Below are 14,883 nucleotides of genomic sequence, written 5' to 3'. Positions count from 1 at the left end.
TAATATAATATTTTTATAATATTAGCAAGTTTGGTTTACAACTCAACGTAAATTTTTGTTTAATATTATCATATTGTTTTTCTAATAACATATATTTTTATTGTTAGATAGTTTTTTTAAAAAAATATTTTATAGAAACAATATTATTAAGTCTAGTCTAGATCAGGATCCGAGTCGCTAGTTTGTCAAAATAGATTGAGTTAATTGAAGATGTTATCGCTAAGATATGTTTTTAGAAAAACATTTTGAGTTTATAATTAAAATTTTATTTTTCAAATAAATAAATATATTAACAATGAATGCAAACTTTTTATGGTTAAATTATTATTTGGTATGACCCATGGCAAAGCATGGAACAATTACTCTTGTGAAATCTACAACATCAACGTATTAAAATAATTCTTGCTCAATGAACAAGTTTTGTGTGAGAATTTCTGAAAACAAAAGTGTTCATGAAAGAAATGCCATTGCCTAGACTCCCACGATCGAACCTTATGTTCGTGGGCCACAACGAAAGGGACGTGAAGGAAAAAGAAAGGCTGTTAATGCATGGGTGGTCCACTTGTAAGCTTTTGCGTCTATCCAAAATAGAAAGCCTGCAAAATTGTACAAGCATCCGACAACACAACATGGTATTGTCATATTTTTTAAAACATCAAGATATTTTTTTTTAATATTAAAATAGAGATTTATTGGATCCATTCATGTTTCATGATTTAATTTGTTGAATTTATGATTCAGTTAATTGACTCTCCTAGGTTTTGAGCACTTTTTTAAAAAATATATATATTTTACTTAATTATATATAATAATAAAAATAAATACTTATAAAATCGAACATAAACCAAATGTAAAGAGATTTTTATTTGAGATTGTGATAATTTTATTAAAAAAATTAAAATAGTTAGTGAAAATAAATTGAAAATCAAGAAAATTTTAAAGAATAAAATTAAAAAAAAGAATGAAAAAAAAAGAAAAAAATGAGGGGGAAAATGCATAAAAAAAAAGAAAAAAAAAAAGAAAGAAACTAAAGTCACCTCCTTCACTTAGCCAATTCAAGTCAGCTCGAAGTAATTTGATGAACCAACAACTTGTGATATGAGATTAAGATAAAAAAAAAAGTTTTAATGATGACATAGTAAAAAAATTAAAGTTCAATTAAAAAAATATTAAAAAACTCTCGAGTCAATCCGAGTTAACTTTACCAACCCGCTCTCGGAATAACCAAATAGTAAGAAAAGTGAAAAAAAATGATAAAATTTAAAGACAAATAATTTAATATGAAAGGATAAAATTGAAAAAAAATTTCTCATTCATTGAATTTAAATTATTAAATTTAAATTAAATAGTCATGATTTAGCACATGATAAAAATAGAAACAAATTAACTCCTTTTTTTTTCTTATTTTTCTACGTATTTTTATTTCTTATTTTTTACCTAATATAAATCATTCAATTCAAATTGAATTCAACAATTATGATATTCCCCTCAATTGTAAAGCTGATAAGTTCATTTAATTACTTGCCATTTAACTTCATTTATATTATCTAATACAAATCATTCAAGGTTAAATTTGAATTAAGAAATAGAAACATATATGATATTTTCTTATTCCAATCAAGAAATCAAGTTAACGTAAATCAGATTTTTATTGTACCATTAAAATTTTTCTTAATGCTAGAAATCACGTTGAAAACTCATTAATATTTTTTTTTTACCATTGAAAAGAAAATAATCCAAATTAATTTATGGGCAAAATCGAAAGAATTTAAAAGGAAAAAACACACACATAAAGATAAAAGAAAGGCTGTTTTTCCGAAGGAAAAGCTTGCATCAATCCAAAAGGAAAGCAACGATACAAATTAAAAGGCCTGACAAAGAAAGGTGAATAAAAAAACTGATTATATTGAGAAAATAAAAAATAATTGGAAAAATTAAACCGTGAAAAAAAATCAATTAAAAATTTAAAAAAACCAACTGATTTGGTTTGGTTTCGATTTTATAAGTCTGAAACTGAAAAAACCAAACCGAACCGATCCCAAACCGGAAAAAACGGAGCCAAACCGGAAAAACCAAGTCAAATCAGTTTGAACTAGTTTTTGACAAAAACACCAAAACCGAACTGAACCAAAACCGGTCGCTTTGAACTGGTTTTGGTTGTTTTCAAAATTTGATTTAATTATTTTTTTTTATAAAAACCAAATCGAACAAAAAATAACTAGTTCTTTCAAAAGATCTCATTACATGGCCCTTTCTTTTTGTCAAGGGAAAACGAAAGGACAAAGTCTATAACATATTTTTTGGAATCGTGTTTTTATGTAAATAAAAAAAATGAATTATATTTTTTAATTTATTTGTATTTTTTTAACATACTTGCCTGTAAATTGTTTCCATTAAAATTAACGCTTTGCACATAATGCTAAGTAATCTGTTGACTTAGATTCTCTTTTTAGAGCACGTAAAAAAAAACACAAATGATACCAAACCGACACATTAAGAAATATGAAAGGACCAAAATGGACTTTTGGACTCTCTCGTGTGTCACGTTCAATTCAATAATGCAATGTTCCTTATCTCTTTTCCTCTCCACTCTCTCTGATCGTCATCCACCAAGAAAAAGCTTGAGACTGATTATACTTCAAGGATTGAGCTATTAAAAAGAAATTTTATCCTTATTTTTTTTAAAATTTAGTATTTAAAATAATAATTTATTAAATTATATTCATTGATAAATTTAGAAATTTATTTCTATCTATAAAGTTTAGTGTTTTCATTATCTAAGTACTATTATTGTTCAACATAAAATAAAATTAATGTACATGTATACATATTTTTAATGAAAATATTATAAATATTATATATTATATTTTAAAAATAAAAATATTCTACTAGCATATGTATATGATATAAATGTATATATTTTGAGTTTAATTTAATAATATTTATTACTCATCGGAAAAAATAAATAAATAAAACCCTACAACTTTAAGTAAGTATGATCGAGTCTAATTCCCATAATTACTTTAATTTGGTATTTTTAGATTTCACACATTAATTCATGATTTAGTTTTTTTATTAAATATAATATATTTAGAAAAATAAATAAAATATCAAAATAAGAAAATCATTTTCAATGTTAATCTTTTAATTGGAATTCCTGATAATCTTAGACCCCATTTATTTACTGGAAAGTAGTTTTCTTTTGGAAAGTGAATTCCATGAAAGTAAATTATTTTTCAATGTTTGGTAGTGTAATGAAAAATAAGTTGGAAAATATTTTCCAATGTTTGGTTATGTCATGAAAAATAAGTTGAAAAATAACTTATTAATGTTTTATTTTTTTTTAAGTTTATTAAAATAATAAGGAACAAATCTTACAAATTAAAAGGTTGAATGAGAATGAAATTGAAAAAAAAAATATAATTTCATAAATTATCTCAAAATAAAATAAATAATAATCAAAATAATAGAGATCAAATCTAAAAAATAAAAAAAATTGAAAGATGAAGAAATTAAAATAATAATAATTGACATTTCATAAATTATTTCAAATAAAATAAGTAATAATCAAAATAACGAGGACCAAATTTGATAGATAAAAAATTTCAATTAAAAAATGGTAAGGAAAAAACAAGTAACAATTATAAAAATAAGGACCAAAATTAATATAAAACTTAAATTCTAAGGGATGAAATTGAAAAATAAATATTTAAAACAAAATATATATTGCAATCAAAAGTTTGAGGACCAAATTTGATATAATCAGTAAATAATATGACATTTCTAAATTTTTCACAACTTCCGGAAAGTGTTTTTCATTTAAAATAAAAGGAAAATACTTTCCTATAAACCAAACCAATTTTTTCTTTGATTGGAAAATATTTTTCGTTGTTCGAAAAATATTTTTTATTAATAAATTTTTTTAATAACAAATAAACATAAAAAATTTTAAAAAATAATTTTCTCAAAACCAAGAGAACAAACAGAGCATAATACGGTAAATTGACTTCATATACTAATAACATTGCTAACATCATTTCTAGTATTTGTTTTTTATTTTTTATTTAATGTTTCCTACGCATCGTCTCACGAAACTAGTTGAAGTTTAAACTGTCATCTTGCAAAGCCTAAAAAACCCCAACCCACAACTCTGAACACGAGCACAGAAACCATGACCTCCTCCATAGAACACAGAAGCATTAATGTCAATGGCATTAATATTCATGTAGCAATCAAAGGTCCAGAGAATGCCCCAGTTATTCTCTTCATCCATGGATTCCCTCAACTATGGTATTCCTGGAGACACCAGATTGAGGCTCTATCCTCACTTGGCTACAGAGCTGTGGCACCGGATTTGAGAGGGTATGGCGACACAGATGCGCCAGATGAGGTTACAAGTTACACCGTTCTCCATGTGGTTGGTGATTTGATTGGGTTGCTTGATGTTGTAGCTCCGAATCAAGAGAGTGTTTTTGTTGTGGGACATGATTGGGGTGCTTTGATAGCTTGGCATTTGTCTTTGTTTAGACCAGACAGAGTTAAAGCTTTGGTTAACTTGAGTGTTTTGTTTAATCCAAGGAATCCCAGTAGGAAAGTTATTTCAACTTTGAAGGCTGTTTATGGTGACGATTATTATATTATCAGATTCCAGGTTTGTTTTATTGTTATTTTAATGATGGGTTCTTGATTTTCAGAATCGAAGTTACTTTCTTGACTGCATACTGTGTTTTGTGATGTCAAATTGTAAACTTGTTCTAGCAAATCTTTCGCCTTTTCTGGATTACATGGATTATGTTAGTAGATTTTGTAGGCATGTTTACTATTTGAAGGGATCATTTGACAGGTATGAAAAGATCAGGCATTTGCAGTTGTTTATTTGAATTGACCTATCTTTTCTTTTGTTATATAAAGTGTTTAATCATCAAGTTTTAGACTTTTGATTGTTATGCTAATAAATCTTCGACCCTTTATGTAGTATAGGAATTGGATTATCATCTATTTTATATTTTGTTTACTATTTGCAGTGATTATTTGATTGGGATGGATTAGATTGGGCTTTTTGGTAGTAATTAGCTAGTAGCTACGAATTTGACCAGCTGTTCTAGCTGAAATGATTATTTAACAGTATAATTTTAGCTGAAGCTTAAATAATCATTCATGGCATCAGGCAACTTTATTATCTAACTGTTCTTGGGCACACTTGAGAAAGTTTTTAATTTTGGCCTTGTATAGTTTATCATAATTGGCTTCTTATAATGATGTACAAAACCCATTTTAATTGAGGAACTGCTCGATTGTTTTTGTAGGAGCCTGGAGAGATTGAAGCTGAGTTTGCAGAGATAGGTACAGAGAAAGTTCTCAAGGAATTCTTAACCTACCGCACTCCAGCTCCTCTCTTTCTACCTAAAGGCCAAGGGTTTAATGGAAAGCCTCTGGACACTCCAGTTATCTTACCCTCTTGGTTGTCTGAAGAAGATGTCAACTACTACACCAGCAAGTATGAGCAGAAAGGCTTTACTGGAGGATTGAACTATTACCGAAATCTTGACCGGTATGTCTTCCTTCCATGTTTGTTCAGTTTGTTGGTCTTTCCTGGTAATGCAGATTAAAAATCTCCTGTGGCCTGGGATGTGTCTCCAACCTCTGTTGTATTTTGGGGTTTTCGTTACTTTACTTTTACGCTGTTGCTGTTGCGTATTGATCAGGACAGAGGGACTTTATTATCTTTCATTAAGAGATTGAATTGATATCCATACCCAGGAGTCTTAATATTTCCAAGTGTTTCAGCATGCTATATAGCTCTTCAAATGAAGACCTTTGCTTTTGTTGCTTTCCTGATCGGTGTACAAGTTTTATTTCCTTTTTTCCCCATCATCATTCCTGCTTCATTTTTTTTCCTAATTCCTCTTACCTTCCATGGTGCAGGAACTGGGAACTTACCGCACCATGGACTGGAGCTCAAATAAAAGTTCCAGTCAAGTTTATCGTGGGTGATCAGGACCTCACCTATAATTCTCTCGGTGCCAAGGATCATATAGCCAAGGGCGGGTTCAAAAGAGACGTTCCATTTCTACAGGACCTAGTTGTAATGGAAGGTGTGGGTCATTTTATCAATGAAGAGAAACCTGAAGAGATCAGTAAGCACATTTACGACTTCTTTCAAAAGTTCTAGTCCGCTTGCTTGATTTCCCTTCTGTTGTCTTTGCTGAAGAGATCAAGAATGCAAGTGTGTGCATTCGTATGTTCAAGGCTTGCATGCTCCTGTGGGGTTTTGATTATTTGAATGGGATGCTCTTGTGGTGAGTTACTACTGAAATGGTTGCTGTAATTTCCATATGCGCTCAAAATAAACCATGTGTGTGCTTGTTTCGTGCCCAACATTTGACTGGTGAATTGATTGCTCAAAGCACAAGCATGCTGCGACGTGACATATTTCTTCACAGGGCCATTTCATTTTCTGCATCATTTATATATTCAGTATTGCCTCACTCAGGCTCAAGTGTTCGTGGAACACTGCACACATGAAACTCTATGCACTTGCTGGAGGAGCCACGCTTCTTAGCTTTGTAGGTGCCCAAAATAAAGGCACAGTAACTAGAGTGCCTTCAAGTAATTGGAAGGAATATTGTTATAAAACCCGGAAAAATGAGTTAAACCAGTGATTCCTAAACATAGGACCTAGCTTCTGGTCGGGTTTGATGTCTAACTAGGTTGAGAGTTGGCTTGATCAAGTCGATTGGACTTGACGAGTTGACTTCCGATCTAATTTATTAATTTATCTAGTCAAAATATGAGTGATGTTCTATTTGACATTTTTTTTTTAAAAAAAATTCTTTTAAATCAACTGTGTTTATAAAAAAGATATTTAAAAAGCTTTTACTATTAAATGTTTTTGTAAGATGTGATTGTTGAGAATGTGATATTTCTATTTAGTTGAAAATAAAAATTTTAATCAATATATCTTTATTGTGTTCAGTTAAATAGAAAACAATGTGGAGAATATGAGTAAATCTATCATTTTATCTTTGAAAAATAAACTATATAATTTAATCATAAGATATTTAATTGTCTTTCTTAATGCTTAACACGTTACTCATGTCTAAAACTAAAACATTATAATAAATTCAATAGTTAATTTAATTTTATATGCCAGGCAATTTAACATAAAGTTTAATTTTATATATTATGATTTCATAGAAAATTAATACAAACTAGTTACCTAAACTGGGTTATTATTGGAGTAGAAAAAAATAAAATATGCTAGGCAATTTAACATAAAGTTTGGATGCATTCAAGTCAAAAAGTTGAAAGCTGACATCTCAAACTCTGCTTATTTTAGAAGAGAATCACATTTCCAGCGTCCTAGGGCATTTGAGATTCCCAAGAATTCAACCAAACATAGAAACACTTGACCTCTCGAATCACTTTCTCCGTCTAATCTTAAATATCTTAGCATCAAACGCCCCCTTACTGATGTTTCGTGCCGCTAGATGGGATGTGAGGATGCTCAGCAACTTCCAGGCCTTTTGCGTTTCTCAACATTGAAGTGCACATCGATAAGATCTGTTATCCCAGCTGTTATTTTTTGACCTATTTTTACAGGGCCAACACCTTGTGGGGTGCCTGCACAAAAAAAGATACAAAGGCAAATTATTCAAGTCTTCAAATGACAAGATCCTATATTTGATCCCACTAGGAAGACATCTCAAAATTCCCTCAAGGGATGACCATGAGAAATTATCCAATACTCAGTTGTATGTACCAAAAATCTCTCCTCTCACACTTGCATATGCAGACTAGATCTCATATTCTCATATAAAGGTCAGAAGACAAACATCGAGCCAGAAGGCTGCTAGCAGTGTTCATATAGTCCAACGAAAACTCATTGTAAAATGAAACGACTCCTTCTCACATGGATTCTGCAAGCTTAGAAGAATGAATCTTAAGATATGGACACTACAAATAAGGCTAAGCACCACTTTTCCCAGAAATTATCAGAAAGATGCATAAAAGTAAAACCTCTCAAGTACTGAGAGGAGGGGGGGGGGGGTGATGATTAACACATCTCAAGCATCTTTGATTAGCATTTGACTAACAGCAAAGGAATCCTCTTACAAAAAAGATAAAAATCCACCGAAACAGAAAAAAGTATCCCATGATACCTGTTAATATAACATCTCCTTCAAAGAGTGTCATGATAGAACTGATGTGGCTAATGAGAAATGGGATTTTAAAGATCATATCTTTGGTGGAACCTTTCTGGCGTATTTCTCCATCTACCTACAGTGAAACAGATCCATTTGACCTCTGATGAATCCAAATAACAACATTTGAGAAGGAACCTTCAAAATGGAGCATGCAAAACGATGATTTTGATACCTTTAACCATAGTTCCAAGTTGTCAGGGTCAGGCACATTTGACTTGGAAAGCTGCACAAAGTTTGTGAAAGTTGAGCATGTGATCAAGATCAATGACACACTGATTAACATATTCATAGTAAGGGGAGAAAACCCTAGATAGATGGAAAAACTCAGCATTCCTCCTTTTAGCAAAAAAGAAAATGGCTGCTGGTAAAAACATATATGACTACATGGAAAAACTCAGCATTCCTCCTTTTAGCAAAAAAGAAAATGGCTGCTGGTAAAAACATATATGACTACATGGACAAGTTTGATGATTATGAATATCTAAGCTTCAATGAGTGCAGCATTCACAACTACTACAAATGGGACAGCAACAGTGATTTAAAGGTAACTTGCATAACTTCCTCGTCGCCCCATCTTTCTCAAGTTAGTTGTTAATAACTCACAATTATCGAGTGGGTGTAAGGATCAAACCTCAGTATTTGAAAAACAAATAATCATCAACATGGTTATAATCAGACAGGGAAGCAATAAAAGAGAACGAAGTCCAATTCATTTCTTACAACAGAACTGATAGGTGTGAATGTGTCCTGCCCTTTAGCCACAGTCCACGGGAGCCCTGCAGACTGACAAACAATACAAAGAAAAAGCCATTAATGAAGTCAATTTAAAATGCCCATTACTACACTCAACATTAAACGATCGAGGGTGCACAGCAACACAATCAACACCTGGAAACATACACTTCTTAAACAACAATCTCACATTCATATATTTTCCAGCATTACACACATAGTCCAACGCAAGCATCCTTGCTTCACCTTCACATTCACATTCACATTCACTTTCGCTACAATCAACAACTTCCTCCCGCAAAACACAATTGTGCTCTCCTCATTTCTCCATACAATTATACGACGCAAGAAAAAAATAGTAAAAAAAGAGTACGTAATAGCATTTTCTTGTTACAATCACTACAGATTAAAACACAATCTTTTTATTTACTTATTTTTACCTTAGCTGTAGCTTGTATTTCCCTAGCAGTCATATCCAATGCAAGCGCATACCCTTAAATAAAAATAAAAATTACTTCTTCTATTTTAAATTTTCAGACAATAAAAATCCAACTTAAAAAAAATAATATTTACAAGAAAAACATCAACCTCCAACATAATTCATGGCAGTTGATTCAGGCACATCACGAGCTTTCTGGCCAATAACAACAGCAAGCTCGACTTCATGATGCAACGACTCCAACGGTTGTGGAATCTCGATCGTACCTCCGTTTTCCAAATAAGATGACGTCGGTTTCATAAACAACACCGGTTCCTATCCATCGCAGATATTTCAAATTACATATATATATATATATATATATATAAATTATTGATTATCGAGTGGTTATTTTGATGATTAGAGAAAAACCTTGGGGACGGCGTTGCCTAGTTCTTTCGCGTGAGCAGCGTAGTTACGGCCAACGGCAACGATCTTGGTTCCTACATGAAGTAGCTTTTGTATGCCTGCTGATGGTGATGCCATTACGATCAAGATCGGTCTTCTCTTTATCGGAGCAATGTCAAACGGCGATCGTCTTGGAGGAGTACACTGGACTTGCGACCTTTTATTGTTGGAGAAAGGAAATGAAAGGGAAGAAGAAGTCAAAAAGTAACTCTCTAGACCCGACATGTCGTTAACACCCAATTAAAAAAATGATATATATATATATATATAGGGACTGGAGGGACGGGTTTTTATTTAATAGATTCATATCCGACCCGGCACCCTCGTGCCCGTTATTTGCATCCAATTAAATTGGGTAAAAACCGAATCAAATTAGATCATATCGAGCTTGTTTGGTTCTGCGGTTAAATCTGTGTTTGATTAAATTTTAAATTTTGTTTTTGCTAAAATTGAGTTCGGTTTATATTTTTTGGATCGTTTTGATGTGCTGATGTCAAAAATGATTTTTAAAAAATGAAAAAAATATCATTGACATGTATTTTGACACGAAAAATTATTTGAAAAGTAACCATTACCATACTTCCAAACACGCTCATCGAGTAGTGAAATTCCAATCCTCTTATATTAAAAGAAATCAGCTTTCTTAGAAACATTATGAGAAGCTCAAATTGGATTGTGTAGTGGTTTTATATATATATATATATATATTGATCATTTATTTATTTTTTCAATTTTTTTTTATGCTTTGTTGATAGGGATTTTAAATTGATAATTTATTTGATTTTTTTATTCGATTACATAGTCTCATAAAAATATTCTAGATTGGATTTGGTGTTTGATTTTGTAAAAAGAAAAATTGATTTTATTCTTTAAAAGAAATTGAAAATGAGGAGATTAATATTAAAAAAAATGACAAATTTTTTCAATTTTATTTTTAATGTTGTGTTGATTAGAAATTGAGGTTGATAATTTGTTCAATTTGCTTATTATATATGATTACACGGTCTCAGAAAAATATTTTAACATTGAGTTAGTGTTCGATTTTATAATTAAAAAACGAATTTAATTTTGGTGTTTGCAAGAAATTAAAAATGAAAGGACTAAAATTGAAAAAAAAAATAGCAACCATTTTATTTTTTTGAAAAATGTGATTTCAACTCCAATCCTCTTTCTTCTTCTTCTTATTTTTATTTTTACCTTTAATTATTTTTTTTTAATTTTATTCTTAAATTTTGCGTTAATTGGGATTTAAGGTTAATAATTTATTTTGATAAACTTTTCTAAAACAAAAATCTCAACATTGTGTTGGTTCTTGATTTCACAAAAACAAATACGATTTTATTGTTTGAAAAAGATTGAAATATTTCGAATTATAATCCTATATGGGTAACCTATATTAGAAAGGAAAATATATGGAATTATAATACAAACTAAATTCATAATTTCTTGATAATAATATGAGTTCTACCTAAGCTATACCACTGATAAAATTTACCCATCAAGGACTCTTGTTTTGTGTTCTTCAACTACGTAGTTTCTTACATGTTTGTGATGTGCAGACATTAATTATTCTTAACAATCTCTGTTAGATGTACATTTTGAATTCAACTTGTAAAAATGACAAGATAATTGCGTCAGGTAAATTAATAACTCATCATAGGGAAGGGAAAAAAGAGTTTGCGCAATTATAAATTTTACTGGCGGCAACGATTCCAGCAATTTGACGTTTATAGTAAACGGTGGTTGGTTAGCTTCAGGTAATCAGAAATAGAAAAGATTATACCATCATGCTCTTGATATATATTTTGCCATTGCTTCCGGGATTTAGTCAGAATATCCAGAAATAATTAATGTCCTGTAATTGCTTGGTGCGATACTGGTGGTGAATTTGGCTGGACTATTGAAGAGAAGGAGGAGCCACCTTTCGAGGGGCAGATCATTGCTCCTAAATCCAAGGAAAATAAGCTCTAAAAATGAATGCCTACCTCAACGCTAGCCAAAATTTATCAATGTGAGTTGGACAGCCTATAGAAAGCTTGTGCCTCTACCTGTCTGATTTACTAAAAACATGGTATAAAGAAGGAGGAATGGAAAGAGAGCATGCCGCAGTTACATCGGAGAAGCCTCCTAACGAGGCTTTTTAGTTAGTTTGTGGTGGAGAAGGAGAAACATACAAGGGCGGCTATCACAATGAAATATTTGGCAAATGCCCTCCTTATCTTGTGCTTATTAGCAGCCTCTTGTGAGGCGAAGGGTCTGGGACGCCGTGTTCGTGCCGCCGTAAGAGCACCTCGCCGGAACGCTCCTAGAAGAGACCCGAATGAAAAGGTCTTCAACGTGTTACAGTATGGAGCAAAACCTGGAGGAAAACAGGACAGTGCATTAGTAAGGACTTTGATATTTTGGATACTATGTATGCATGTTCATAATAAACAAGTTCGAAGCTTTTCAAGATGAACACGGAACAATGAAATTGAAGCATGGCAATGGCTGTAATCATCTGTTAAAACAAATCCACATTTGATAAGGGGTTTTAATCTCTTATAATTTGTGGCGTGTATATCTGAACTTTCCCTTGATTTTTCTCACCAAGAAATTTTGATGAAATTGATTAGATTGTGGGTTTGACCTTCGCAGTCTTTCATCCGAGCATGGAGGGCTGCGTGCAATTATAGGGGAACGGCAAGGCTACTTATCCCCATGGGAACCTTCTTGATAGGGGCAACTATCTTCCAGGGGCCATGCCTAGGTCCAGTACCCATTAAGGTTCAAATTGCAGGAACACTGAAAGCTGTACCAGACCCTAGCATGTACGAAGAAGATTTCTGGATCTTGTTTGAAAAGATCAACGGCTTGCTGGTTACTGGTACAGGCACTGTTGATGGCCAAGGCAATGCTGTCTGGAAATACAACGACGGTGGTTCCAGGTTCCCAAGTGTAGGGAACAAAATTATCTTGACATGCATGCACTTGCTAATTAGTAATTAGAGAATATGGGATTACTTTCAATTTCATAATGATTCTTTTTTCCTTTTTTTTTTTAATTATTTGTGCCGCAGTCTATAAAATTCAATCATGTAGTCAATGGGATTATAAGACAGATCACCTCTGTTAATCCCATGGGTTTCCACATATCCATCGTTCTGTCCCAGAACATCAGGGCAAAAAATCTTCATATAACTGCTCCTGCGACTAGCCCGAATACCGATGGAATCCACATAAGCCAATCCAGTGTGGTGAAAGTATCCAGAAGTGTTATCAGCACCGGTGATGATTGCGTTGCTATAATTCAAGGAAGCACCGATGTCAGCATTAAAAAGGTTACTTGTGGGCCTGGACATGGCTTCAGGTAAGTCTCTGTTGAAAGTTTCAGGAAACACGTACGCTCTTTATTTATTTTATGAATATACTTGGAGGAAGCAATTTTGCTACATGTGTTCCTAAGAACCTTTCCTTGTTTATAACTTACATTTATATATAACAGTGTTGGTAGCCTTGGCAAGTACCCGGATGAAAAGGACGTGAGAGGAGTCGTCGTGACAAACTGCACACTAAGGAACGCTGACAATGGAGTTAGAATCAAAACATGGGGAGGATCACCACCAAGCCAGGCTTCAAACATTCTTTTCCAGGATATTATCATGGACAACGTTAAACGCCCCATTATTATCGATCAAACCTATGGATCCAAAAGCAACTCGGTTAGCTTCCTTCGACTTAGATAGTGTTTGATTACACTAGCGATTGTTTTTTAAAGTATTACCATGTCTTAATTATTTTGACAAGGCTGCTTTTATCCTCCACAACCTGGAGATCAATGAATAGTTTCATCTTTGTATTTTCTTTTTGCAGCCATCAAGGGTAAAGATAAGCGATGTTCGATATATAAATATCAGAGGAACCTCCGCGTCAGCAGTTGCAGTCGATCTCATGTGCAGCAAGACTGTTCCTTGTGAAAAACTCTACTTTTCAAACATCAATTTGAAGTACTATGGGCAAAAAAAGCTGCCTTTCACTTCTACGTGTACGAATGCAAAGGTCAACTACGCTGGCTACCAATTCCCACCACCTTGTCGATAGGTGCTTAATTGTAGTTGAAAAAACTTCATTCTTAATTTCTCTTATATAAGGAGATGGTCCCTTTTTGGATTTACAGAAATTAATATTATCATCTTTCACAAATCATGCTCCTTTAATTTGCTTGTCGTTGATTGATTGCACACGCACGCTGCAAATCAGCTGTAAACATTTTGAGATCCTGTGTCAACTGTAAACATCTCAAGGAAAAAACCACAGGCATGATGGGATTCTTGCAGGGTCTACTGATAATACTGCAATATAATCTTTACCAGATCTGACAGCGATCAATTCGTCAGTTTATCGTGTTTTTGCTAGCTAGCATGTTTTTTTTTTCTTTGAGAATTTAAGAACGACTGATAAGACTTGCTAAAAGACCAGATCATGGAAAAGGTCCAAAGCGGCCAATCTTAAATACAAGCGTTGCAAACTTGTCATGCCATCCATTAACTAATCTCTCTTTAAGTTTATGATCTATGAGCATTCCACAAAACTCATTCAGTTTCGTCCATTTGCAATTTAGAGCTCAAGCATTCATCGAGTTTTCTTTAATATCATGATTAGGATTCGGATGAGAACTTTTGTAATTACCTCTCTGGCTCATGCTCTTCTAGCTAGGCCTCCATGTTTCCTATATTGAAATGCAGAAAATCCATAAAAAAATTGAATATATCCATAAAAAAAGAAAAAGGAAAAAGAAAAGAAAACAGAAATTAGAATAGACTAGCTCAAGTGGAAGAATTAGGGTGAAAACTTAAAGAGTTGGCTAACAACAAAGGAAATTATAATAAAGGAAAGACTTTAAATCCTGTATATAACATGAAACTAAATCAAGACCCTGACTCATGCTAACACTCTCTCAAATTGATCTCTTTGTATCCTTAATGCTCACCTGATAAGTGAGTCATTGAAAACTTGACTTGAGACTGCTTTTGCTATGATACCTGCAAGTTGGTTTGTAGTTTTTATATGCTAAATGTT

General features: G+C 32.5%; 3 protein-coding genes across 3 annotated transcripts; 2 read left to right on the top strand and 1 right to left on the bottom strand.

Annotated features, from left to right (window-relative positions):
* Positions 1-4,044: 4,044 nt before the first annotated feature.
* LOC133697613 (uncharacterized) lies at positions 4,045-6,440 on the top strand. Its single transcript, XM_062120287.1, has 3 exons — positions 4,045-4,651; positions 5,307-5,551; positions 5,926-6,440. Exons 1-3 carry the CDS (start codon positions 4,172-4,174, stop codon positions 6,170-6,172), a joined length of 972 nt encoding a protein of 323 aa, XP_061976271.1. The 5' UTR covers positions 4,045-4,171; the 3' UTR covers positions 6,173-6,440.
* Positions 6,441-7,268: 828 nt separating this feature from the next.
* Positions 7,269-10,069, bottom strand: LOC133695923 (probable acylpyruvase FAHD1, mitochondrial). The gene is made up of 7 exons (XM_062117900.1): positions 9,790-10,069; positions 9,528-9,693; positions 9,380-9,432; positions 8,928-8,990; positions 8,380-8,430; positions 8,163-8,280; positions 7,269-7,623 (listed from the first exon to the last, which is right to left on the bottom strand). The coding sequence occupies exons 1-7, from the start codon at positions 10,048-10,050 to the stop codon at positions 7,508-7,510; spliced, it is 828 nt and encodes a 275-aa protein (XP_061973884.1). The 5' UTR covers positions 10,051-10,069; the 3' UTR covers positions 7,269-7,507.
* A 1,946-nt stretch (positions 10,070-12,015) lies between these two features.
* On the top strand, positions 12,016-13,905 carry LOC133697329 (exopolygalacturonase-like). The gene is made up of 5 exons (XM_062119803.1): positions 12,016-12,210; positions 12,463-12,762; positions 12,885-13,174; positions 13,310-13,526; positions 13,678-13,905. Exons 1-5 carry the CDS (start codon positions 12,016-12,018, stop codon positions 13,903-13,905), a joined length of 1,230 nt encoding a protein of 409 aa, XP_061975787.1.
* Positions 13,906-14,883: the final 978 nt, after the last annotated feature.

The sequence above is a fragment of the Populus nigra genome, chromosome 6, assembly GCF_951802175.1.
Source record: "Populus nigra chromosome 6, ddPopNigr1.1, whole genome shotgun sequence".
Lineage (NCBI taxonomy): Eukaryota > Viridiplantae > Streptophyta > Magnoliopsida > Malpighiales > Salicaceae > Populus > Populus nigra.
This window is presented reverse-complemented; position numbering and strand designations above follow the sequence as displayed.